Below are 25,285 nucleotides of genomic sequence, written 5' to 3'. Positions count from 1 at the left end.
GGCAGAAAGACGGACTGAGAGACGGACTGAGAGACAGGCAGAGAGAGAGACGGACTGAGAGACAGGCAGAAAGACGGACTGAGAGACGGACTGAGAGACAGGCAGAGAGAGAGACGGACTGAGAGACAGGCAGAAAGACGGACTGAGAGACGGACTGAGAGACAGGCAGAGAGAGAGACGGACTGAAAGACAGACAGAGAGAGAGACGGACTGAGAGACAGGCAGAGAGATGGACTGAGAGACGGACTGAGAGACAGACAGAGAGAGAGACAGACTGAGAGACAGGCAGAGAGACAGGCAGAAAGACGGACTGAGAGACGGACTGAAAGACAGACAGAGAGAGAGACGGACTGAGAGACAGGCAGAGAGATGGACTGAGACGGACTGAGAGACGGACTGAGAGACAGACAGAGAGAGAGACGGACTGAGAGACAGGCAGAGAGACGGACTGAGAAGACGGACTGAGAGACAGACAAAGAGAGAGACGGACTGAGAGACGGACTGAGAGACAGGCAGAGAGACGGACTGAGAGACGGACTGAGAGACAGACAGAGAGAGAGACGGACTGAGAGACAGGCAGAGAGATGGACTGAGAGACGGACTGAGAGAGAGACAGAGAGAGAGACGGACTGAGAGACGGACTGAGAGACGGACTGAGAGACAGACAGAGAGACGGACTGAGAAGACGGACTGAGAGACAGGCAGAGAGATGGACTGAGAGACGGACTGAGAGAGAGACGGACTGAGAGACAGACAGAGAGATGGACTGAGAGACGGACTGAGAGAGAGACGGACTGAGAGACAGACAGAGAGAGAGACGGACTGAGAGACAGACAGAGAGACGGACTGAGAAGACGGACTGAGAGACAGACAGAGAGACGGACTGAGAGACTGAGAGGTCAGGTTTGAATTCAGTTTGTAGTCAAACTTGGTGTGTGTCCTCAGTGTGTGTCCTCAGTGTGTGTCCTGATGGACGAGGTGTGTGAGGACGACCTCTGCTGGCTGCAGATCGATGAGTTCAGGATGCTGCTCATCAAAAATATCGACCCTTCAAGAATCACTCCCTACCTCCGCCAGTGTCAGGTACTCCTGCTCCTCCTGCTCCTCCTGCTCCTCCTCTCACTGCTCCACCTGCTCCTGCTCCTCCTGCTCCTCCTCTCACTGCTCCACCTGCTCCTGCTCCTCCTGCTCCTGCTCCTCCTGCTCCTCCTCTCACTGCTGCTCCTCTCACTGCTCCACCTGCTCCTGCTCCTCCTGCTCCTCCTCTCACTGCTCCACCTGCTCCTGCTCCTCCTGCTCCTCCTCTCACTGCTGCTCCTGCTCCTCCTCTCAGTGCTCCTCCTCTCACTGCTCCACCTGCTCCTGCTCCTCCTGCACCTCCTCTCACTGCTCCTCCTCTCACTGCTCCCCTTCCTCCTGCTCCTCCTCTCACTGCTCCTCCTCTCACTGCTCCTCCTCCTCCTGCTCCTTCTCTCACTGCTCCTCCTGCTCCTGCTCCTCCTCTCACTGCTCCTCCTGCTCCTCTTCCTTCTGCTCCTCCTCTCACTGCTCCTCCTGCTCCTGCTCCTCCTGCACTTCCTCTCACTGCTCCTCCTGCTCCTCTTCCTCCTGCTCCTGCTCCTCCTGCTCCTCCTCTCACTGCTGCTCCTCTCACTGCTCCACCTGCTCCTGCTCCTCCTGCTCCTCCTCTCACTGCTCCACCTGCTCCTGCTCCTCCTGCTCCTCCTCTCACTGCTGCTCCTGCTCCTCCTCTCAGTGCTCCTCCTCTCACTGCTCCACCTGCTCCTGCTCCTCCTGCACCTCCTCTCACTGCTCCTCCTCTCACTGCTCCCCTTCCTCCTGCTCCTCCTCTCACTGCTCCTCCTCTCACTGCTCCTCCTCCTCCTGCTCCTTCTCTCACTGCTCCTCCTGCTCCTGCTCCTCCTCTCACTGCTCCTCCTGCTCCTCTTCCTTCTGCTCCTCCTCTCACTGCTCCTCCTGCTCCTGCTCCTCCTGCACTTCCTCTCACTGCTCCTCCTGCTCCTCTTCCTCCTGCTCCTCCTCCTCCTCTCAATGCTCCTCCTGCTCCTCCTCTCACTGCTCCTCCTGCTCCTCCTCCTCTCACTGCTCCTCCTGCTCCTGCACCTCCTCTCACTGCTCCTCCTGCTCCTCTTCCTCCTGCTCCTCCTCCTCTCAATGCTCCTCCTGCTCCTCCTCTCACTGCTCCTCCTGCTCCTCCTCTCACTGCTCCTCCTCCTCCTCCTCCTCTGTCAGCTGTATGCCGGGTTCTGATTGGTTGTTGTGTGTCAGGTGATCAGTGCTGAGGATGAGGAGCAGCTCTTCAACGACCCCGGTCTCGTCATCAGGAGGAGGAAAGTGGGTAAGAACGTCCAGACTCAGACCACCTGACTGTAGGTGACAGCCAATCACAGAGGTCGCATCCAACTGACTGTGATGATGTCACAGATCAGAGCCCATCACTGAGATCACAACCATCTGAACCGTCTGACCTCTGACCTGACCTCTGACCTCTGACCTGACGTCTGATCTGACATCTGACCTCTGACCTCTGGTCTGACCTCTGACCCCTGCAGGAGCCCTACTGGACATCCTGCAGAGGACCGGGGTCAAAGGTTACACGGCCTTCCTGGAGAGTCTGGAGCTGGATTATCCTCAACTGTACAGCCGGATCACCGGGAAGGAGCCCAACAAGACCTTCAGCATCCTCATCGGTCTGTTACCTGTCTGTCTGTTACCTGTCTGTCTGTTCCCCTGTCTGTCTGCTACCTGTCTGTCTGTTTACCTGTCTGTCTGTTCATCTGTCTGTCTGTTCACCTGTCTGTCTGTTACCTGTCTGTCTGTTCCCCTGTCTGTCTGTTACCTGTCTGACTGTTACCTGTCTGACTGTTCCCCTGTCTGTCTGTTACCTGTCTGTCTGTTACCTGTCTGACTGTTTACCTGTCTGTCTGTTGCTCGTCTGTCTGTTTGTCTACCTGTCTGACTGTTTACCTGTCTGTCTGTTCACCTGTCTGTCTGTTACCTGTCTGTCTGTTTACCTGTCTGTCTGTTCACCTGTCTGTCTGTTACCTGTCTGACTGTTTACCTGTCTGTCTGTTGCTCGTCTGTCTGTTTGTCTACCTGTCTGACTGTTTACCTGTCTGTCTGTTCACCTGTCTGTCTGTTACCTGTCTGTCTGTTCACCTGTCTGTCTGTTGCTCGTCTGTCTGTTTGTCTACCTGTCTGACTGTTTACCTGTCTGTCTGTTCCCCTGTCTGTCTGTTACCTGTCTGTCTGTTTACCTGTCTGTCTGTTCATCTGTCTGTCTGTTCACCTGTCTGTCTGCTACCTGTCTGTCTGTTCACCTGTCTGTCTGTTACCTGTCTGTCTGTTGCTCGTCTGTCTGTTTGTCTACCTGTCTGACTGTTTACCTGTCTGTCTGTTCACCTGTCTGTTACCTGTCTGTCTGTTCACCTGTCTGTCTGTTACCTGTCTGTCTGTTGCTCGTCTGTCTGTTTGTCTACCTGTCTGACTGTTTACCTGTCTGTCTGTTCCCCTGTCTGTCTGTTACCTGTCTGTCTGTTCACCTGTCTGTCTATTAACTGTCTGACTGTTTATCTGTCTGTCTGTTACCTGTCTGTCTGTTCCCCTGTCTGTCTGTTACCTGTCTGTCTGTTGCTCGTCTGTCTGTCTGTTCACCTGTCTGTCTGTTACCTGTCTGTCTGTTCACCTGTCTGTCTGTTCCCCTGTCTGTCTGTTCACCTGTCTGTCTGTTACCTGTCTGTCTGTTGCTCATCTGTCTGTTTGTCTACCTGTCTGTCTGTTCACCTGTCTGTCTATTACCTGTCTGTCTGTTGCTCGTCTGTCTGTTTGTCTACCTGTCTGACTGTTTACCTGTCTGTCTGTTCACCTGTCTGTCTGTTACCTGTCTGTCTGTTCACCTGTCTGTCTGTTACCTGTCTGTCTGTTGCTCGTCTGTCTGTTTGTCTACCTGTCTGACTGTTTACCTGTCTGTCTGTTCACCTGTCTGTCTGTTACCTGTCTGTCTGTTCCCCTGTCTGTCTGTTACCTGTCTGTCTGTTCACCTGTCTGTCTATTAACTGTCTGACTGTTTATCTGTATGTCTGTTACCTGTCTGACTGTTTACCTGTCTGTCTGTTCCCCTGTCTGTCTGTTACCTGTCTGTCTGTTCACCTGTCTGTCTATTACCTGTCTGTCTGTTACCTGTCTGTCTGTTTACCTGTCTACCTGTTCACCTGTCTGACTGTTTACCTGTCTGTCTGTTACCTGTCTGTCTGTTCACCTGTCTGTCTGTTACCTGTCTGTCTGTTGCTCATCTGTCTGTTTGTCTACCTGTCTGTCTGTTCACCTGTCTGTCTATTACCTGTCTGTCTGTTGCTCGTCTGTCTGTTTGTCTACCTGTCTGACTGTTTACCTGTCTGTCTGTTCACCTGTCTGTCTGTTACCTGTCTGTCTGTTCACCTGTCTGTCTGTTACCTGTCTGTCTGTTGCTCGTCTGTCTGTTTGTCTACCTGTCTGACTGTTTACCTGTCTGTCTGTTCACCTGTCTGTCTGTTACCTGTCTGTCTGTTCCCCTGTCTGTCTGTTACCTGTCTGTCTGTTCACCTGTCTGTCTATTAACTGTCTGACTGTTTATCTGTCTGTCTGTTACCTGTCTGACTGTTTACCTGTCTGTCTGTTCCCCTGTCTGTCTGTCTGTTACCTGTCTGTCTGTTCACCTGTCTGTCTATTACCTGTCTGACTGTTTATATGTCTGTCTGTTACCTGTCTGACTGTTTACCTGTCTGTCTGTTCCCCTGTCTGTCTGTTACCTGTCTGTCTGTTCCCCTGTCTGTCTATTACCTGTCTGACTGTTTATCTGTCTGTCTGTTACCTGTCTGACTGTTTACCTGTCTGTCTGTTCCCCTGTCTGTCTGTTACCTGTCTGTCTGTTCACCTGTCTGTCTATTACCTGTCTGTCTGTTACCTGTCTGTCTGTTTACCTGTCTACCTGTTCACCTGTCTGACTGTTTACCTGTCTGTCTGTTACCTGTCTGTCTGTTCCCCTGTCTGTCTATTACCTGTCTGTCTGTTCACCTGTCTGTCTGTTACCTGTCTGACTGTTTACCTGTCTACCTGTTCACCTGTCTGACTGTCTACCTGTCTGTGTGTTCCCCTGTCTGTCTGTTACCTGTCTGTCTGTTCACCTGTCTGTCTATTACCTGTCTGTCTGTTACCTGTCTGTCTGTTTACCTGTCTACCTGTTCACCTGTCTGACTGTTTACCTGTCTGTCTATTACCTGTCTGTCTGTTCACCTGTCTGTCTGTTACCTGTCTGACTGTTTACCTGTCTACCTGTTCACCTGTCTGACTGTCTACCTGTCTGTGTATTCCCCTGTCTGTCTGTTACCTGTCTGACTGTTTACCTGTCTACCTGTTCACCTGTCTGACTGTCTACCTGTCTGTGTGTTCCCCTGTCTGTCTGTTACCTGTCTGGCTGTTTACCTGTCTACCTGTTCACCTGTCTGACTGTCTACCTGTCTGTGTGTCCAGACACAGCAGGTGAGTCTGGCCTGACTCAGTTCCTGATGTCCGAGCTGAGCCGCCTGCAGAGGGCGCTGCAGGACGAGAGGAGGCGTCGTCAGCAGGTGTGCTCCGTGGCCAGAGATCAGGTGAGCAGGTGACTGAGCAGCAGATAAACATGGTGAAGGTCTCTGTGGTGACATCATCGTGTTGTCTGTGTTGATGTTGATGGGCGGCGGTCTACAGGAGACTTCGTCTCGGCAGCATCAGCTGAGGGACCGCGAGCTGAAGAAGATGACTGAGCGCGTGCAGAAGGTTCGGCAGGAGCGCGAGCGGCTGAGCGAGGAGGTGAAGCAGCTCCGAGACCACAACTACAGTCTGATGGCCGACATCAACAAGCTGAACCAGGAGAAGAGCAGCGCCCTGCTGGCCAATAGAGACCTGCAGATCGAGGTCAGCTGACCCCTCCACCAATCACTGAGCCCCTCAGAGAGCTGCAGCTGGACCTGACCTCTGACCTCTGTATGTGTGTCTGTGTGTGCAGGTGGAGCGTCTGAAACACACAGTGTCTAGAGCTGAAAATCAGACAAGACTGCTGAGACGACGAACACTGAGACCGCTGCAGCAGGTACACACACCTGACACACACCTCACACACACCTCACACACACCTGACACACACACACACCTCACACAGACAGCGAGACAGTCCAAAGATCTGATGACTGGAGAGACACGATCCTCCCTCCTGGTCCCACTGAGGACTCGAGCAGCAGCGTTTATATATATATATATATATATATATATATATACATATATATATATATATCAAACTCTGCTTCTTTGATCTTATTCTCCTCCTTCTCATTCTTCTTCTGGCAGCAGTGTCTGGCTCACTGCTGCCTCCCCTGGTTGACGACACTTCAATAAAATGAAAAGGCCAACTACGCGAGGCGTCTAAGTACGCGGTGTGTTGCGCACGGTGCAGATCAACTTCCGGTCGCACATCAGAAACTGCGACCGCACGCGTGTGTGAACGCGTGACAACATTTGTCAAACAGTGACAGACAGACGTGCGCACGCTGCTTCTTGTTACGCGTGAAATACAATCTGCACGGAACAACGCACGCACACACGCACGCATAACAAAATGCTCATGCGTGCACACACACGTTGCTGCGCATCTCTCTGGTTGTTTTGACATTGATATACCTTCATACACCTCACACACACCTCACACACCTCACACACACCTCACACACACCTCACACACCTCACACACACCTCACACACTATGAAGGTATATCAATGTCAAAACAACCAGAGAGATGCGCAGCAACGGGTGTGTGCACGCATGAGAATTTTGTTATGCGTGCGTGCGTGCGTGCGTGCGTTGTTACGTGCAGACTGTATTTCACGCGTAACAAGAAGCTGCGTGCGTACGAAGCAGCGTGCGCACGTCTGTCTGTCACTGTTTGACAAATGTTCTCACGCGTTCACACACGCGTGCGGTCGCAGTTTCTGATGTGCGACCGGAAGTTGATCTGCACCGTGCGCAACACACCGCGTACTTGGACGCCTCGCGTAGTTGTTCTGTGTTCCATGTTCATCCAGTAGATGGAGCCATCGATCCAATACGAGATACAGACACACAGACTTTTACATGACATGATTCATTTGTTCCATGAAGACAGAGAAAGAGTTCTGTTGCTGTTTCTTTTACTTTGTTTCTCACATAAGACACAAAATCAATGACAAACATTTGCTAGTTAACCACGCCCCCCGCAGGTGATCACTTCATTGAGAACTGCTGGGACTGCTGGAGAGGTGCGTTAGGTTTGTGCACCTGAACAGCTGCAACACACTCCCAGGACTTTTGTTGGGAGGGGCGGGGGAAGCACGCACTTTTATCAATGATCCACCGTCCTGGTCCCACTGAGGACTCGAGCAGCAGCGTTTTTTATACATACATACATATATATATATATATATATATATAAATAACAAAAAAAACACTTCTCCTCCTTCTCATTCTTCTTTTATAATTCTGGCAGCAGTGTGTGGCTCACTGCTGCCTCCCCTGGTTGACGACACTTCAATAAAATGAAAAGGCCAACTACGCGAGGCGTCTAAGTACGCGGTGTGTTGCGCACGGTGCAGATCAACTTCCGGTCGCACATCAGAAACTGCGACCGCACGCGTGTGTGAACGCGTGACAACATTTGTCAAACAGTGACAGACAGACGTGCGCACGCTGCTTCATACGCACGCAGCATCTTGTTACGCGTGACATAGTTTGCGCACGTCATTTCCGCCTACGTGTGAGCGTGTGACAAAAATGTTCAATTATCTTCATGCGAGCGTTAATGCGTGCGTTCGCATAAAAACGCATGAATGTTACACGTAGTCACTACGCGTCGTGTGATTACCGGCGTGCAGCAGTCATACGCGTGAACGTGCACGTGAACGGGGGACCATTATAAGTCAATGGGGAAACTACATTACACGTCAGGCGCTGCTCGCTGCGCAGGCGTCAAAGCACGTTATGTTATTCAGTTGATACGTGCGCACGCATTATGACATGATTCTACCGCCATACACACACACACACACACACACACACACACACACACACACCTCACACACACCTCACACACCTCACACCTGACACAAAGAAAAGGTTTGACACAATGTGGCCAACAGTATGTGGACAGCTGACCATGTGACAGAGTAATGTGATTACTTTGGATCAAGGCGTTACCACGTGTGTTTCAGAGCAGGAGTCTGGCTCTGCCCACAGCCACCTTCTTCCATCCACAGAGACTGGAGGAGATCAAAGAGGAGAAGCAGGAGGAGAAGAAGAAGGAGGAGATGGAGGAGATGGAGGGGAAGGAGGAGAAGGAGGAGAAGGAGGAGACGGAGGAGAAGGAGGAGACGGAGGAGAAGGAGGAGACAAAAGAGGAGAAGCAGAGAGGGAGTCCAGGTCCCCTCCAGATGAACCTCCTCACTACAGTGTTTGGACTGAGGAGAGACCTCCACAGAGCAGAGGAGCAGAGAGTAAGGGTGAGGAGGTGGAGGAGCAGGAGGAGGAGCATGAGCAGGAGGAGGTGGAGGAGTTTCTGTTCCCGATAGGGAGTGATGATGCTGTTTGATCTGCTGGAGGCTTTTATTTTGAAACAGATGCTTTTATTTTGAAACAGATGGAAGTTAAAAAAGTTCTAAGAAAGAGTTCAGTCTGTGTGTGTGTGTGTGCGTGTGTATGTGTGTGTGTGTGTGTGTGTGTGTGAGAGTGTGTGTGTGTGTGTGTGTGTGTGTGTGTGTGTGTGTGTGTGTGTGTGTGTGCAGAGCGAGGAGGAGAAGGAGGAGCTGGAGCTCAGGTGTGCTCAACTGAAAGGAGACGCAAAGATGTACCGACAACGAAACAAACAAACCCTCCGACAGCTGGAGGAGGTGATCAGAGAGAGAGACAAGGTGAGGAGGAGGAGGAGGAGGAGGAGGAGGAGGAGGTGATCAGAGAGAGAGAAGGTGAGGAGGAGGAGGAGGTGATCAGAGAAAGAGAAGGTGAGGAGGAGGAGGAGGTCAGAGAGAGAGACAAGGTGAGGAGGAGGAGGTGATCAGAGAGAGAGACAAGGTGAGGAGGAGGTGATCAGAGAGAGAGAAGGTGAGGAGGAGGAGGAGGTCAGAGAGAGAGACAAGGTGAGGAGGAGGAGGTGATCAGAGAGAGAGACAAGGTGAGGAGGAGGTGATCAGAGAGAGAGAAGGTGAGGAGGAGGAGGAGGAGGTGATCAGAGAGAGACAAGGTGAGGAGGAGGAGGAGGAGGAGGAGGAGGAGGTGATCAGAGAGAGAGACAAGGTGAGGAGGAGGAGGAGGAGTCTCTGATGATGATGATGATGATGATGATGATGATGATGATGATGATGATGTCACAGTGTAAGCCCTCTGATTGGTGCTCCAGGCTCTGTTGTCGAGGGCGGAGCAGCAGGAGGAGGTGCGGCTGCTCCTGCAGGAGAAGGATCAGTACAGGGATCAGGTCAGAACACTCACTGAGCAATCTGATAGGCTGGAGCTCCTCCTGCTACGGTCACAGGGGGAGGAGCTACAGCTGAGGACACGCCTCCGCAGACTCACCTGCAGAAGTCACCAGGTGAGGAGGAGGAAGAGCAGGAGGAGGAGGCGGTCATGATGTCAGTGATGATGTAATGATGAAGCGTTTCTCCTATAGTGTGAGAGGAGCAGTGAGGAGGAGGAGGAGGAGGAGGAGGAGCCGGAGCCCTCGGAGAACGCAGCTAAAGGTCAGAGTCGTGTCACATGTCAAGTGATGTCATATTACATCATATGACCTGTCGCCATGTGACCTGTCGCCATGTGACCCACAGGCAGCAGTGAGGAGGTGCCCAGCGGGACGTCGGGGGAGAATGAGGAGTCGGTGGTGCTGCAGCAGCTCGACTCTCCTGTAGGAGGCGCCACAGCGGGTGAACAGAGGGCCAGGACTGCTGCATCATGGGTAATCTACCTGTTCAAAGGAACAGTTCAACATGTAGCGTGATCATCTGAGAGACAGCCAGCAGCTGTTAGCCTAGCTTAGCATAAAGACTGGAAACAGGTGGAAACTGATGGAATCTAACTGAGAACATTTACTCAAGTACTTCAGTACTATTCTCATGTTCTGATACTTTAGTTACTAGTTACTTTACAGATTACATTCTGCATCGGAGCCAGAGTAGAACATTTTTACTGCAGTCTGACTGTTACAACACTGAGTCTGTCTGTCTCTGCCTGTCTCTCTCTCTGCCCGTCTGTCTCTCTCTGTCTGTCTCTCTCTCTCTCTGCCCGTCTGTCTCTCTCTCTCTGTCTGTCTGTCTCTCTCTGTCTGTCTCTCTCTCTCTGCCTGTCTGTCTCTCTCTCTGCCTGTCTGTCTCTGTCTCTCTCTGCCTGTCTGTCTCTCTCTCTCTGCCTGCCTGTCTCTCTCTCTGCCTGTCTGTCTCTCTCTCTCTGCCTGCCTGTGTCTCTCTCTGCCTGTCTGTCTCTCTCTCTCTGCCTGTCTGTCCGTCTCTCTCTCTCTGCCTGTCTGTCTCTCTATGCCTGCCTGTCTCTCTCTCTCTGCCTGTCTGTCTATCTCTCTCTGCCTGTCTGTCTGTCTCTCTCTCTCTGCCTGTCTGTCTCTCTCTCTCTGCCTGTCTGTCTCTCTCTCTCTGCCTGCCTGTCTCTCTCTCTGTCTGTCTGTCTCTCTCCCTCTCTCTGTCTCTCTCTCTCTCTGCCTGTCTGTCTCTCTCTCTCTGCCTGTCTCTCTCTCTCTGCCTGTCTGTCTATCTCTCTCTGCCTGTCTGTCTGTCTCTCTCTCTCTGCCTGTCTGTCTCTCTCTCTCTGCCTGTCTGTCTCTCTCTCTCTGCCTGCCTGTCTCTCTCTCTGTCTGTCTGTCTCTCTCCCTCTCTCTGTCTCTCTCTCTCTCTGCCTGTCTGTCTCTCTCTCTCTGCCTGTCTGTCTCTCTCTCTCTCTCTCTGCCTGCCTGTGTCTCTCTCTGCCTGTCTGTCTCTCTCTGCCTGTCTGTCTCTCTCTGCCTGTCTGTCTGCAGGAAGAGGAGACAGACGGCTGTCACACCTCCAGAAGTCGACCCAACTTCTTCTACCGCAGGTGAGCTCAGATTCTGGTCCAGTCGATATAAAAACGCGTCACGCAGGCTGTCTCAGCTTGTTCTTGTTTCCATGACAACAGGAAGCGAGCCGTCCGGTCCAAGCTCTGCTGCAAGGAGTACACATCCGGTAACCTTGACGACAGCAGTGACATCACCGACTCTGACTGAAGTTTCACTTTGAGCTCTGAGTTGTTCTCAGGTTTCATCATCAGTCATGTGATCCGCTCATTAACGCTCATCAGACAGCAGCTTTATATTCATACTCCCAAATATGGTAACTGCTAACTGCTGCTAACTGTATTCTGTTTATACATCCACGACTGTAGCTATTGTTAGCTTGTTAGCTAAGTTAGCCATGCAGCTTTCTGGGCTACTGGGGGGTGCTAGCACAGGAGCTCTGGACTGCTGGGAGAAGGGCTAGCTGGTTAGCGTGCCAACTTCAGTAGATGTTTCTGCAACACAATACAAAGACGTCTCTGACATAACTTCAAAACTGTTAATTCATCACATTCTGTTGATCATGTTAAAATTCTTACATTTTGCTCCTTTAATGAATAATAAACTATCTGACGTCAGCCTCCATCATGTGATGTAAATATAATCCACTGTGTGATGATGATGTGTATTTTTCTCTTTTATTATCAGTCAGAAGTTTCAAACAGATCAAATTAATGTGAGCAGCAGTTTAAAACAATAAAATCCAGTTCCAACACACTCTTTTTTTTTTTTACTTTTATTTTGAAAGAGGTGGAAGTCTTTCACATTAAAACGTCACAACAGTGCGGTTTGTTTTGTTTTCTCTTCTGACACTTTTATACTTTATATGTTCATAATAACTGAACAGTGTGTTGCTCTCCATGTGTAACTATAACGTATAATAATATAATATAATGTTCTCTGGATACACACGGACACAATAAAGTCTGTTCTCTGCTCGCTGCTGTTGACCTGTCGCAGGGCTCTAAAGGGACATTTCACCTGTTAAAGAGGAATGTTAATCTGTCTGCAGCGACAAAATGGTGATTTTAATGGAGCTAAATCGAGGTCAAATGTTTTGTACTTGAAAAAGTAAAATTTGAAACTGAAATTTCAAGTTTTGATCTTGAATTTTGAAAAGTACATCAACGTATTGTAATGGAAAATTGTATTACTATAGCATTTTTATTCATTATTATGTCTTACATTGTCTTCACTGTGTTCTTCCCACATCCTTGAATGTTTGTATTGTCTGCACAAAGAGAGATATGTGCTTCTCGTTATGGGAACGGAGCCTGGTACAGACAGGAGCAGGACACAGGGCACTGCTTCCTTTAACAAGGATCTCAGCTGTCTCATCCTGTTCTTCTTTCTGCAGACAGCATCCACTCTGTTGATTGATGAACCTTCTTTATAAAGAATAAAATCCTTAAAAGACAACTGGTATTTCTTACAAGTTTGTTTCAGATATCTCACAAATATGACAAATTTCTACAACAGTATTCAAAATAAAAATAAATGTACAAAAAGTTTTTTCAGGTTAAAAATAATTATGATCAATCTGCTTGAATAAATCATTTATTTAAATTTTTCACTTTCATATGTTTTGATATTTGGGGTCCTTTTTCTTTCAGTCGCATGTTTTTTATCTTTTCACATTCAGATCTGAGTTTTTTTACAGTTTCAAATCTTGTGCCGAGCGATCGGCACTACTGTTGCCATGGTGACGGAGAGACGCTCACACTGGCTGAAGGAAACTTCCAGCTCCAGGTCCGGGTCCAGGTCCAGGTCCGGGTCCGGGTCCAGTCTGAGATTAACGACTTTATATTGACGGAGATTAGAAGAAGCAACGAGCAGAGGGAGAGACGGTGTCCGCTCCACAGAGCCAGCTCACGGGTCAGCGCTGCCGCTGCTCCCCCACGTTAGCACCAACGTTAGCAGCTGCTAATCAACATTAGCATGAGTGAGAGCAGAGCGGTACCGGGCGGGGAGGTGTACCGCCAGCTGTTCGACGCTCAGGTGGGTCCAAGTTCTCTGATGTGAAACAGTTTGTAAAGCAAAGAGTTTAAAATGAACCAGTACAGTTATAAAAGTGTTGAATGATGATGAGACGAGAAGGAACCGTCACACAGACGTTACTCAGGTCGTTAACTACTGGTTAGCTAGTAAAGTTAGCATGTTGTCAGGCGTCATGTCGGCACTCATCAGTAGTCTTGATGATGACGTCATCATTATCAAAGTTTGATGACAAACTGAAACTTTATCAAGAAGAACGATGATGTTTTAAGCTTCATGTGTGATTCAATTCAAATAGGATCAATACATTATTCTTCTGTCTTCATTCATCATACGAAGTTCTTAAGAAGTGATGTCCCGTGACGAAGGTGCGTGGCTTCGTCTCCCTAGTAACCTGCGTCTGGTCTGATGTCACTTCCTGCTCTGTCTGAAACAAACCCGTCCATCAGTGAGACAGACTCCATGTTTCTACTCAAAGACAGAAAGAAGTTCATGCAGAACATTTGCTGAATTTACAAGAAGGAGACAATGATTCAGAGTCTGTCAGAGACAGAGTTTCACTACGTTGGAGAGTTTGTTTTAACTCAACAACTCTTAAAATCACCACATTTGTTAAGGGAGTCTGGTGATGTTGTGTTCCTGGTTCAATGGTTGGATCAGATCAGACAGTGTGTTCACATCGACAGGTTCTGAGACCAAACATGTTGTTTAGATTCCAGTTAAAAACAGGCTCTAAAAGTCACTTTAGGATGATTATCAAAGTAAATCCATACAGGTGCAGGTGTGAGCTACCTGTACTTCACTACGTTGATGTGACATGATGTTCAGCTGTGAAGCCTTCAGTGTTGTTTCGTGTTTGTCTTCTGAAGGTTCAGCTGTCCAGATCTCTGCTGGCTGGACAGAGAGACACGAGGACAGACTGTCTGTCTGCAGAGGACAGCAACACACACTGCAGTACAACCAGCAGGTAGACACACAGACACACACAGACATTCTGTATCAGCATGTACATACGTGAGCTGCATATTCAACATGTCTGTCTGTCTCTCTGTCTGTGTATCAGGTGGTTGTGTCCTCTCTCCAGCAGGGGGCAGCAGTCAGATGGTGATGATGACGTTGACGATGTCAGCAGACTTCCTGACGCTCTGGGTGTGTATCTTTGAGCTCTGACATCACCTGATGGATCAGACACTTACTGTTGGACAGTGTTTTATATTCAGTCCTGACAACAACCAATCACAGCTGTAGCTCCGCCTCTCTCCCTCTCAGTGGTCTATCGTCCGAGCTCTGACATCATCAAACGCCTGGCTGAAAAACACAAAGCAGCTCTGAAACCGCTGGAGACGGAGCTGACAGAGCTCAGCCAGGTGGAACATTCTACAACATAATACACCTGAGGTGGTGTGAGGTGCACATGATGCTGCTCTCACCTGAACTAATTCACTTACTGTGTTTTCAGGTCTGTGAGACTCAGGTGAGAAGTGTCAGTCTGGAGCTGCTGTGGTCTCTGCAGGAGGTCGACAACAGACTAAACATCCTGAAGGACAGAATGGAACACCTGGAACACGTCAGTCTGCAGGTACACGTGAACACCTGGAACACGTCAGTCTGCAGGTACACGTGAACACCTGGAACACGTCAGTCTGCAGGTACACGTGAACACCTGGAACACGTCAGTCTGCAGGTACAAGTGAACACCTGGAACACGTCAGTCTGCAGGTACACGTGAACACCTGGAACACGTCAGTCTGCAGGTACACGTGAACACCTCGGGTCTACAGCAGCAGTTTCCTGAACAGTCTCTTCTTCAGATCCTTCAGCAGCTCTGGAGCTTTTGCTCGACGCCTCCAGAGCTGCTGATGAACTCAACACAACTGTTGTGAGGGGATGTAGCAGATTTGTACAGTTGGGTTGGTGGCTGCTCACATATTTTCTGGACTGTGTTCAGCAGGGGAATCCTGACTTGTGTTTCTTAAATTCGGGCTGAAGATGTGATCCACTGTGTGTGTGGTTGTTTTTGTATATTTGTGTAAGTGTATGTTTGTGTGTGTGTGCTCAGGAGGTGTGTGTTCTGTGGGAGGAGGTGGAAGAGGAGCTGAAGCTGAAGAAGATCAGGATGATGGAGCTGAACCACAAACTGACTGAATCTGAGACTGAACGAAGCAACAAGGTCAGACTGATGCTGGTGTGTTTCAGTTCAGGTTTCATCCTCTTCATCAGGAGGAAGAGTCGGTTCATAAAGCGTTGATCGACCGTCGACTGCTGCATGTGTTTCCTGTAGATCAAAGCTGTGCTCAGGAAGTACTGCCACCTGCTGGAGAAGATTGGCTTCCTGCCTCCACCTGACGCTCATAGGCTGATCCACAGCGAGGCCATGGTAATTCACTGTGACCTCGAACCTCTGACCTCTGACACCCACACAGTCACAGCTCTCCTCTGTCTGTGTCTCAGATGCTGAATCAGTCTCTCCTGGCGAATCGTCGTAGCGGAGCTCGTCTGCTGCTGCTCCTCCAGGAGGTGAACCTGAAGCAGGAGTCACTCCTTCGTCTGCACTGGGAGGACTGTCAGCATCGCTGGAGGAGAAGCAGAGTCAATGAGGTCATCGACCACTTCAGGTGGGCAGAGAACCAGGATATAGACAGGTCCAAAGAGGTTATAGGCAGGTCCAAACAGGTAATAGGCAGGTCCAAACAGGTTATAGACAGGTTCAGACAGGTTATAGACAGGTCCTAACAGGTTATAGACAGGTCCAAATAGGTTATAGACAGGTTCAGACAGGTTATAGGCAGGTCCAAACAGGTTATAGACAGGTCCTAACAGGTTATAGACAGGTTCAGACAGGTTATAGACAGGTTCAAACAGGTTATAGACAGGTCCTAACAGGTTATAGACAGGTTCAGACAGGTTATAGACAGGTTCAAACAGGTTATAGACAGGTCCTAACAGGTTATAGACAGGTTCAGACAGGTTATAGGCAGGTTCAAACAGGTTATAGACAGGTCCTAACAGGTTATAGACAGGTTCAGACAGGTTATAGACAGGTCCTAACAGGTTATAGACAGGTTCAGACAGGTTATAGACAGGTTCAGACAGGTTATAGACAGGTTCAAACAGGTTATAGACAGGTTATAGACAGGTTATAGACAGGTTCAGAAAGGTTATAGACAGGTTATAGACAGGTCCTAACAGGTTATAGACAGGTCCTAACAGGTTATAGACAGGTCCTAACAGGTTATAGACAGGTTCAGACAGGTTATAGGCAGGTTCAAACAGGTTATAGACAGGTTCAGACAGGTTATAGACAGGTTCAGACAGGTTATAGACAGGTACCAGTAGTATCAGTGGTACCAGTGGTATCAGTGGTACCACTGGTATCAGTGGTATCAGTGGTACCACTGGTACCAGTGGTATCAGTAGTATCCATGGTATCAGTGGTATCAGTAGTATCAGTGGTATCAGTGGTACCAGTGGTATCAGTAGTATCAGTAGTATCAGTAGTATCAGTGGTAGCAGTGGTATCAGTAGTATCAGTGGTACCAGTAGTATCAGTGGTATCAGTGGTACCAATGGTATCAGTAGTATCAGTAGTATCAGTAGTGTCAGTGGTATCAGTAGTATCAGTGGTATCAGTGGTACCAATGGTATCAGTAGTATCAGTAGTATCAGTGGTACCAGTGGTATCTGTGGTATCAGTAGTATCAGTAGTATCAGTGGTACCAGTGGTATCTGTGGTATCAGTAGTATCAGTAGTATCAGTGGTACCAGTGGTATCTGTGGTATCAGTAGTATCAGTAGTATCAGTGGTACCAGTGGTATCAGTAGTATCAGTGGTACCAGTGGTATCAGTAGTATCAGTAGTATCAGTGGTATCAGTAGTATCAGTAGTATCAGTAGTATCAGTGGTATCAGTGGTACCAGTGGTATCTGTGGTATCTGTGTTGTTTGTGTTGCAGGAGCGTGTGCAGCAGTGAGGACGATCAGCTGATCTCAGTTCAGGTGAAACAGACTCTGGCAGAACGACGCTGTGACATCATCAATGACATTTGGTAACAACAACAGAGACTCTGCTGTGATTGGTTCAGTCAGTCGGTCACACTGACACTGTGAAGACAAATGACTACCTCTCTCTGTGTGTCTCAGCTCTCTGGTTCCGCCCTCCTGCTCCACTGCGCTGGTCTCTGATTGGTTCAACCAGCTGACAGCCGTCAATCAGCAGATCGGTAACTGTCGTCATGTTTCTGTGTCTGTCCACCTGATTTTATTCACACCATCATTTTGCTCATTTACAAACTGGACTGGAAACACCTGGAGTTTCCTACATGATTTAGTTCATGAGTCACTTATGTCCTCTTCTGTTTCTGTGGTTTAGTGACAATCAGCAGCTGTTTATCTTCATCAACCAATCAGCTCACATTATATGTTTGTGTGTGTATGTGTGTGTCTGCAGACAGTCTTCATGCTGACTTCCTCCATCAGCTGCGTTGTTGTTATGAACAGGTGTGGCAGGATCGACTGGCTGCGGTGGAGCGTTGTAAGGTAACATTTACTTCCTGTTATATCTTATAGTCATGTGATCCTCTGAGGGAAACAAATCAGATGATTTGGTGCCATTATTGATTATTGACTTGTATTTTTCACATGTTCTCCTGCAGGAGGCGCTCTCTGCTCTGCAGCTGTCAGAGGAGGAGGTGAACGAAATCATCGCCTCTCAGCTCCTCACTCTGATTGGACGAAGCCAGAGACAGGATGAAGAGCGATTGGCTGCTTTAGATGTCAGTCACAGAAACCTCACTGAGACTGAATCTAAATCTCCACCTTTACCTGCATACCTGTAACCTGTCTGTCTACCTGTCTGTCTGCAGCTGTGTTGTGACTCTGTGGCCCGCCACGCCGTCAGTGTCAGCCGGTGTGTGTTTGTTGTGATGAGAGGAGCAGCACTGCTATGGGAGACACACAGCTGCAGGTTAGAGAGGAAAGAAGAAGAACTACAACAACACCTGGATGAGCTCAGAGGCTCACAGCAGCAACACATACAGGTGAGTCTCACCTCAAAGACACAGACAGGTGAGTCTCACAGCACAGGCTTGTGAGCATCTGTCAGCAGGTAGAGGACTCTCCCATGATGCTTTGCTGCTGTGTTGTCAGAGGAAGAAGGTGCATCTGGACGACCTGCTAGCGGGACTCCGTCAGGAGAGCAGTGAGGATGCTCTGAAGACGTCTCTGGACAAAACCGTCCACTACCTGCAGGACATCAAACACAGGTAGAGGACACATGTTAATGCTAAAGCTAATGCAGAGTCCAGGTGTCTGTGCAGGATCAGTCATGTGTCAGATATAAACTGTACATGTAGCACTGTGTGTGGAGGTCTGATAAAGATTTTTGGTTTATTATCTGTCGCTGGTTATTAACAGACAACTGATCAATCATTGTATTGTGAAGGTGAACCTCCTCAGTGTCAGTCAAGGTCAAAGTTCAGAGGTCGTTACTGCAGCATCAGGACAAGTTAATCAAACCGTATGTCTGAGAAATGTTCCAGTGACCAGCAGGAGTCCAGGTGACAGAATGAGCTCATCAATGAACCGGACTGTAAAACAGACGATCAACCGATTTTTTCTGTGTCACGTTTGTTTATAATAACATAACTATAAAGAGCCTTTTACAGATGTGTCAGTCTGTGACACTGTGCACTGCATAACACACTGCAGCTGAGACAGACACGGCTTTAATATGTGTGTGTCTGTGTGTGTGTGTGTGTGCAGCTGCAGTGAGTGTGTCTCTGATCAGTGTCAGCTGTTGGACCGTATCCCGTCCGTGTCTCTAGAGGAGCTCCTCTCCTACAGCAGCAGCCTCGCCTCTTTCTTCCACCTCAGCCACACCTACACACTGGTAACCATGGAAACCACACACACCTGTATGTTTTGGGTTCACACATCAGCTCTCTCTCTGTCTGAAGGCTGTAAACAATAAACAGAAAGTGATCTTCCTCCTCAGAGTCCAGAAGAACTGCAGAACCTCCACCCACCATCTGCCCGCCCCACAGACCCGGGTCAGTACAGTTCAGGGTTCATGTTGGTTTACTGGTTTGTTCCAGTCTGAACTGGTCTGTTTGTTTGTTGGTGTAGAACCCAGTGAGGGGGCTGAGAATCATCCAATCAGCTGTCAGAATGACACTGACCCCGCCCAGCCCTCTCAGGATTGGCTGACTGAGGTGGAGTTCTGATTAATAATTGACAAATAATGACCGACTTCTGATTGGTCCTGAGTTAACTGTGTGTGTGTGTGTGTGTGTGTGTGTGTGTGTGTGTGTAGGCGGAGTCCTCTCTGCTGGATCTCTGTGACATCAGCAGTGATGTCATATTTACATCATCCAGTGGTGTGGCCTACAGTAGCCCAGCCTTTAGATGCTCCGCCCCCAACCTGCAGCAGGAAACACACCTGAGCCTGTTTCCTGTGGAGCTGCTCACACAAACACTCAGCAGGTGCACACACACACACACACACACACACAAATATCCCTATGGCAACAGAGGAGCGCCCTCTCAGGCTGACTGTGTGTGTATGATGTCCAGGACGAGGTTTCTGTTCTTGGACCACCTGGAGCAGCATATCCACGACGTCTTCAGATCAGCTGTTGCCATGGTGACTGAGAGGAAGGAGGTGGTGCGTTTGGAGCAGGAGCTCCACCTGGAGCAGCTGAACCCCCAACACATCCAGAACCACATATACCAACCCCGCCTGGGTAACACACTCACACACTCACACACACACACACACACACACACATATATATCATCTACATCTATAATCTTATATGTTCCTTGTGTTCACCTCACACACTGACCTGTGTCATGGCAGGTGTGATCCTTCTCAAGATAGTCTTTGGTTTTACCTTAATGTCTTTGCGTGGACAGGACGGACTGAACCTGAGGAGCAGTAATGACTTCAACCTTCATCAGTCTCAGCTCAGTGCTTCGACCATCAGACCGTTTGTGTTTCTGTGTTTTTAGCGGCGCTGCAGCGCCACAGACAACATGTGGATGATCACTGTGAGGAGGTGCTGGAAGTGTTCACCTCCTGCAGGTTGGAGCTGCAGGAGCTGCAGACCTCCATCAGCAGGAAGAACCAGGAGTTCAGCGTCACTCTGTCTAACATGGAAGATGACGTCCTATCAGCTGACAGCAGCCAACGGTAAAAACCGCTCTGTGGTCAGATCCCGGACTGTCGAAACACCTGTGTCCAGTGTGACTGTCTCTCGCTCTGTCTCTGCAGTCTGCTGGCTGTCAGCTCCACCCTCCAGGATTGTCTGGATGAACATATCAAACACACCCAGTGCTGTGACACCACCTTCAGACAGACAGTTCAGACCAGACTGGAGGAGGTCAGAAACAGAACAACACAGCTCCTCAACTCCTTCAGGTAACACCTGGGACACTTGGAACAATAGTCACCTGACAAAATGAGTCAAAAGATAAACTTCAGAAATGTCTTTTGTCCTCCTGCAGGTTGTTTAGTGAAGGAGGAGATTTTGCTCCTCAGGAGTTGAAGTTGTTTTCGAGGAGGCTGAAAGAGGAGTCTAAACAGATCAGTGTGACAGAAGAGTCCATTTACACTGAGCTGGAGCTGTTTGAGTCCAAGAGTTTACAGCAGGTACCAAGTTTAACTCCTCTACTCTCTTCTATCAAACCAAGTCTGTATGAGGAGATCACCGAGGCAGCTCTGCTTTAAACTGTCCAATAAAAACATGTCTCCTCGTCCAGGTGAAGGAGGCGTCCAGTCGTTTAGAGGAGACGATCTCCTTCTTAAAGTCTGAGGTGAAATTCACAGAGAAGATCCAGAAAATGATCAGGAGCGCACAAGTTCACATCAAGGCTGAGGTACCTGTCTGTCTGTCTATCAGACCTGTCTGTCTGTCTGTCTTTCTGTCTGTCTGTCTATCAGACCTGTCCGTCTGTTTCAGGCAGCCAGCAGTAACCAGCAGCGGACAGTCATCAGCAGCCGTTTGGAGGATTTGAGGAGATTGATGGAGAACACACAGGTACACACAGTCCGACTACTGCTGCAGCAGAACAGTGGTGTTGTACTGCAGTATTAATACTCCTGCACCCCTGCAGTATTAATACTCCTCCACCCCTGCAGTATTAATACTCATCCACCCCTGCAGTATTAATACTCCTGCGTCACTGCAGTATTAATACTCCTGCATCACTGCAGTATTAATACTCCTCCACCCCTGCAGTATTAATACTCCTGCGTCACTGCAGTATTAATACTCCTGCACCCCTGCAGTATTAATACTCCTCCACCCCTGCAGTATTAATACTCCTGCACCCCTGCAGTATTAATACTCCTCCACCCCTGCAGTATTAATACTCATCCACCCCTGCAGTATTAATACTCCTGCGTCACTGCAGTATTAATACTCCTGCACCACTGCAGTATTAATACTCCTGCACCACTGCAGTATTAATGTAAATGACTGTACTATTATGTTATAATAACATAGTAACAGGTTTCCATTCTGTCTGTGTATTTTGCCCACCCGTCTGTCCGTCCGTCCGTCCGTCTGTCTGTCTGTCTGTGTATCTGCAGATGTCTCCTGATGAGGTCTGTTCTTTCCTGTCATCAGTCAATGAAGAACTCATTAAGCGCTGTCAGTACCTGGAGTTTTCATTGGTGGGTTATCTCCTTTCAACTTGGACTGCCTCTTGTTTACTTGGACTGCCTCTTGTTTACTTGGACTGCCTCTTGTTTACCTGGACTACCTCTGGTTTACTTGGACTACCTCTTGTTTACTTGGACTACCTCTGGTTTACTTGGACTACCTCTGGTTTACTTGGACTGCCTCTGGTTTACTTGGACTACCTCTGGTTTACTTGGACTGCCTCTGGTTTACTTGGACTGCCTCTTGTTTACTTGGACTACCTCACGTCTACTTGCAGACACTTGGATCTGTTCATATAGTTCACTTTATGCCCATGTAGATTATAATTTATATGTTATTTGTATGTTATGGACCCCCGCCCCCCTGCAGGAAAGCCCCTCAGCTCATACTAAATCCAGGAAGCAGGTCCAGTCAGCCCCACCTGCTCTAGTACTGCAGCCGGGCAGGACAGGTGTGGACCTCCTCGATGACCCTGACGTTGGTATTATCAAGTCCCTGAACAGGTACACAGTCCATCTAATGCCACTAAGTGATACAGCAGGAATAGAAGTACTGTCAGTCGTGTTTGTGCTGATGCCTGATGATGTAGTTATCTTTCTTTCTTCTGGTTCCCTCTGTCCCTTCCTCGTTCTCCTGTTTCAAACAATTTCAACACATCAGGTTCTGTAAGATCCAGGATGTTGCAGCAGAACCTGATGAGAGAGGAACAACAGCTGCTGGTAAAACTGTACCTGTAACTTTTGTTTCTGACTGTACTGTGTTATAGCATGAACAACTGTCAGGTCCAGAAAGATGACGAGACATGATTTAACTTGTAAAAAGCTCGACTTAAAAACATGTTGAATATTAATACATCTGCAGCTCAAGTGCAGCCTGGGACCTTTGTTGAAGTCGCCTCAGTCACAAGTCAAAGATCTGTCCAACGCCAGAGAGAGTCACTGAGGTACACAAGCACACGCACGAACACACGCACGCACGAACACACGCACGCACACACACACGCACACGCACACACACACACACACACACACACACACACACACACACACACACTTTGCTGAACTTCAGTACAAACCATTAGCAATGATCTGTGTGTTTGTGTGTGTGTGTTTGTGTGTGTATTAGTGCTAGGAGGGGCTGCAGGTCCATCAGGACTGACAGAAGGTTCTCAGTTTTTGGACCAGAACCAGAGCAGAACACACAGTGAGTCTAGCCTGTTGGTCTGAATCCCTTCATGCTGGGGAGCCTCAGGTGTTGCTCACCTGTGTGTTTATGTTTGTGTTTCAGCTCCTTCAGCTCCACAGTCAACTCTGTGTTGTGGAGAGCCAATGACGTCCTTCTGTTGGTTGCCGAGGTAATAGAGACACTGATTGTTTAAAGTGTTTAAAGCGTCCACATGTTCAAAGATTTTAATTTAAACTTCCCTGTGTGTGTGTGTGTGTGTGTGTGTGTGTGTGTTAGGACTTTTACCACACTGAGCGCTCTGGTCTCAGCAGGTTCCTCGTGCTTCCTGACTCTTTGAACCAGTGGGCTGAGAACATGCAGCAGAGGCTGCTGGGATACCAGGAACAGGCCAGGAAGTTTCTGAGCACGAGCAGAGAGGGTACACACACACACACACACACACACACACACACACACACACACACACACACACACACACAACCCTTTCCCAAATAAGTCCAGGTCCATGTCTCCACCTGTCTCTGTACCTGTCTGTCCTCACCTGTCTGTCTCCATCTGTCTGTCTGTACCTGTCTGTCCTCACCTGTCTGTCTCCACCTGTCTGTGTGTCAGAGTTGGTGAAGCAGCTGTCTGTGTTGGAGGAGCTGCTGCGTTTGTTACCTGGAGTTTTAATCAGTAACTATGAGCGACAACAGGGGGTGGAGCTCAGAGAAAAGGTGGGCGGGGCCAGACTGAAGCTGAAGGAGACGCTGGCAGCCAGTGAGAAGGAGAAGGTAAAATCCTGAGAATAGACTGACTTCACAGGTCACCTGCGCTCACCAGTGCTGACAGTGTTTCTTCTTCTGTGGCCGTCAGTGTTTGAACTTCCGTCAGCTGCGAGTGTCTCTCAGAGACGATGAGCTTCAGACTCTGAACAGCAGAGAGGAGCTCAGACAGCAGCAGCTACACAATGCCATCTGCAGCACACACCTGGAACTACAGGTAGGAGGAGGGAGGAGTCAGGGTGACACATCAGTACCTGTCACACCTGCAGGGGGAGGAGTCAGGGTGACGCATGTGTTTTTGTGTTCAGGAGTGTATAGGAGTCAGAGGGGAGGAGTTTGTGGCATCACTGGCCTCTCTGACAGAGAACCTGCTCCATCAGCTGGACGACTCGCTCACAGCTGCAGGTAACCTGCCACTCTCACCTGTAGCAGGTAGGAGGAGTTTGCCCTCAGTGTATCAGGACCTGTTGGTGTCATGTGATGGAGGTCCTACGCCACCTGTCAGTCACCATCAAATTGTTTTCTGTTTGTGTTTCCATAGAAACCAAGGCAGTGACATCACTCCAGCAATCTGGAGACAGTGCCGTTACCATGGAGACTGAAACAGGACAGAAACCAGTTGGCAGGTAACAGCTGACCTCTGACCTCTGCAGTTTGGAGCACATCAACACTGTCTCACTGTGTGTGTGTGTGTGTGTGTGTGTATGTGTGTCAGGACCTTGTCTGGTGTCCCGTACATGTCACCCCCCACCAACATGCCCGCCAGTGTTACCAAGGCAACTACTGCATCCACCACCACGACCAGGTGCACCCTGGGACATCTGGCTGTCATAGAGCAGAGAGATGCCGCTGTCAAGGTACAAACTCACACACACACACACACACACACACACACACGAAACACCCATAAAAGAGAAAACACAAACCTATAAGATTAATTTCTGTGTGTGTGTGTGTGTGTGTGTGTGTCAGAGGTTTGAGCAGCTGATCAGGTCGGAGTCGTTGCGTTCAGACGACGACAAACAGAAACAACTGAGAGAACTACAGACCTGGAACACACACTGGAGACAGCAGATACACACACTGACACACACACTGGAGACAGCAGATACACACACTGACACACACACTGGAGACAGCAGATACACACACTGACACACACACACACACACACACACACACACACACACACACACTGGAAACTGACAATGATTCCAGCAGCTGATTGGCTGTTTGTTGTGTACGCTGTGATGTCACCAGGTGTTGTGATGTTTGTTAATAAACCACAGAAGAAGAACAGAGTCTTGTTGGTGTGTTTTAGACGTAGTTCAATTCATCCAGCAGCAGGTGGAGCAGTGACGCTCTGTGACCTCCATCAGCATGGACTGGACCACATGTCCAGAAGTATGTGGACACTGAACATGTCAGTCACAGCTCAGTGTAGAGACGCTGTCCACATACTTTTGGCCACATATTGTACAGGTGTCAGTCTGTTTCAGGTGCTCCTCTGAACAGGTAGATGTTGTTTTACATCATCTCATGTTTATAC

At 49.0% G+C, this 25,285-nt stretch overlaps 2 protein-coding genes across 7 annotated transcripts; both read left to right on the top strand.

Annotated features, from left to right (window-relative positions):
• card9 (caspase recruitment domain family, member 9) lies at window positions 1-12,542 on the top strand. Of its 3 annotated transcripts, none has more exons than XM_084358880.1 (13): window positions 1-1,083; window positions 2,290-2,359; window positions 2,574-2,711; window positions 5,530-5,648; window positions 5,746-5,952; window positions 6,044-6,127; window positions 8,275-8,556; window positions 8,845-8,970; window positions 9,456-9,644; window positions 9,723-9,792; window positions 9,877-10,004; window positions 11,073-11,131; window positions 11,213-12,542. In XM_084358880.1, exons 1-13 carry the CDS (start codon window positions 970-972, stop codon window positions 11,298-11,300), a joined length of 1,674 nt encoding a protein of 557 aa, XP_084215006.1. In that variant the 5' UTR covers window positions 1-969; the 3' UTR covers window positions 11,301-12,542. The 3 variants fall into 3 exon arrangements, with proteins under 3 accessions (XP_084215006.1, XP_084215007.1, XP_084215005.1); XM_084358881.1 differs by having other exon boundaries at window positions 2-1,083; window positions 8,320-8,562; XM_084358879.1 differs by having other exon boundaries at window positions 2-1,083; window positions 8,275-8,562.
• A 273-nt stretch (window positions 12,543-12,815) lies between these two features.
• Window positions 12,816-25,035, top strand: ccdc180 (coiled-coil domain containing 180). Of its 4 annotated transcripts, none has more exons than XM_084359772.1 (37): window positions 12,816-13,127; window positions 13,994-14,091; window positions 14,212-14,273; window positions 14,394-14,491; window positions 14,584-14,703; window positions 15,184-15,294; window positions 15,406-15,501; window positions 15,576-15,739; window positions 17,078-17,170; window positions 17,265-17,344; window positions 17,572-17,660; window positions 17,777-17,896; window positions 17,987-18,160; window positions 18,270-18,385; window positions 18,885-19,011; window positions 19,117-19,171; window positions 19,248-19,333; window positions 19,435-19,604; window positions 19,695-19,864; window positions 20,133-20,313; window positions 20,395-20,541; window positions 20,628-20,772; window positions 20,883-20,999; window positions 21,083-21,160; window positions 21,715-21,798; window positions 22,157-22,290; window positions 22,448-22,506; window positions 22,649-22,730; window positions 22,913-22,990; window positions 23,075-23,141; window positions 23,249-23,390; window positions 23,585-23,745; window positions 23,828-23,953; window positions 24,045-24,141; window positions 24,278-24,362; window positions 24,452-24,593; window positions 24,709-25,035. In XM_084359772.1, the coding sequence occupies exons 1-37, from the start codon at window positions 13,068-13,070 to the stop codon at window positions 24,889-24,891; spliced, it is 4,197 nt and encodes a 1,398-aa protein (XP_084215898.1). In that variant the 5' UTR covers window positions 12,816-13,067; the 3' UTR covers window positions 24,892-25,035. The 4 variants fall into 4 exon arrangements, with proteins under 4 accessions (XP_084215898.1, XP_084215897.1, XP_084215896.1 ...); XM_084359771.1 differs by having other exon boundaries at window positions 14,209-14,273; XM_084359770.1 differs by having other exon boundaries at window positions 14,188-14,273.
• Window positions 25,036-25,285: the final 250 nt, after the last annotated feature.

Source organism: Pagrus pagrus (genome assembly GCF_965226575.1).
Source record: "Pagrus pagrus genome assembly, chromosome: 8".
NCBI classification, from domain to species: domain Eukaryota; kingdom Metazoa; phylum Chordata; class Actinopteri; order Spariformes; family Sparidae; genus Pagrus; species Pagrus pagrus.
Note: the sequence above shows the minus strand (reverse complement) of the source record. Positions and strands in the feature narration are given on the sequence as shown.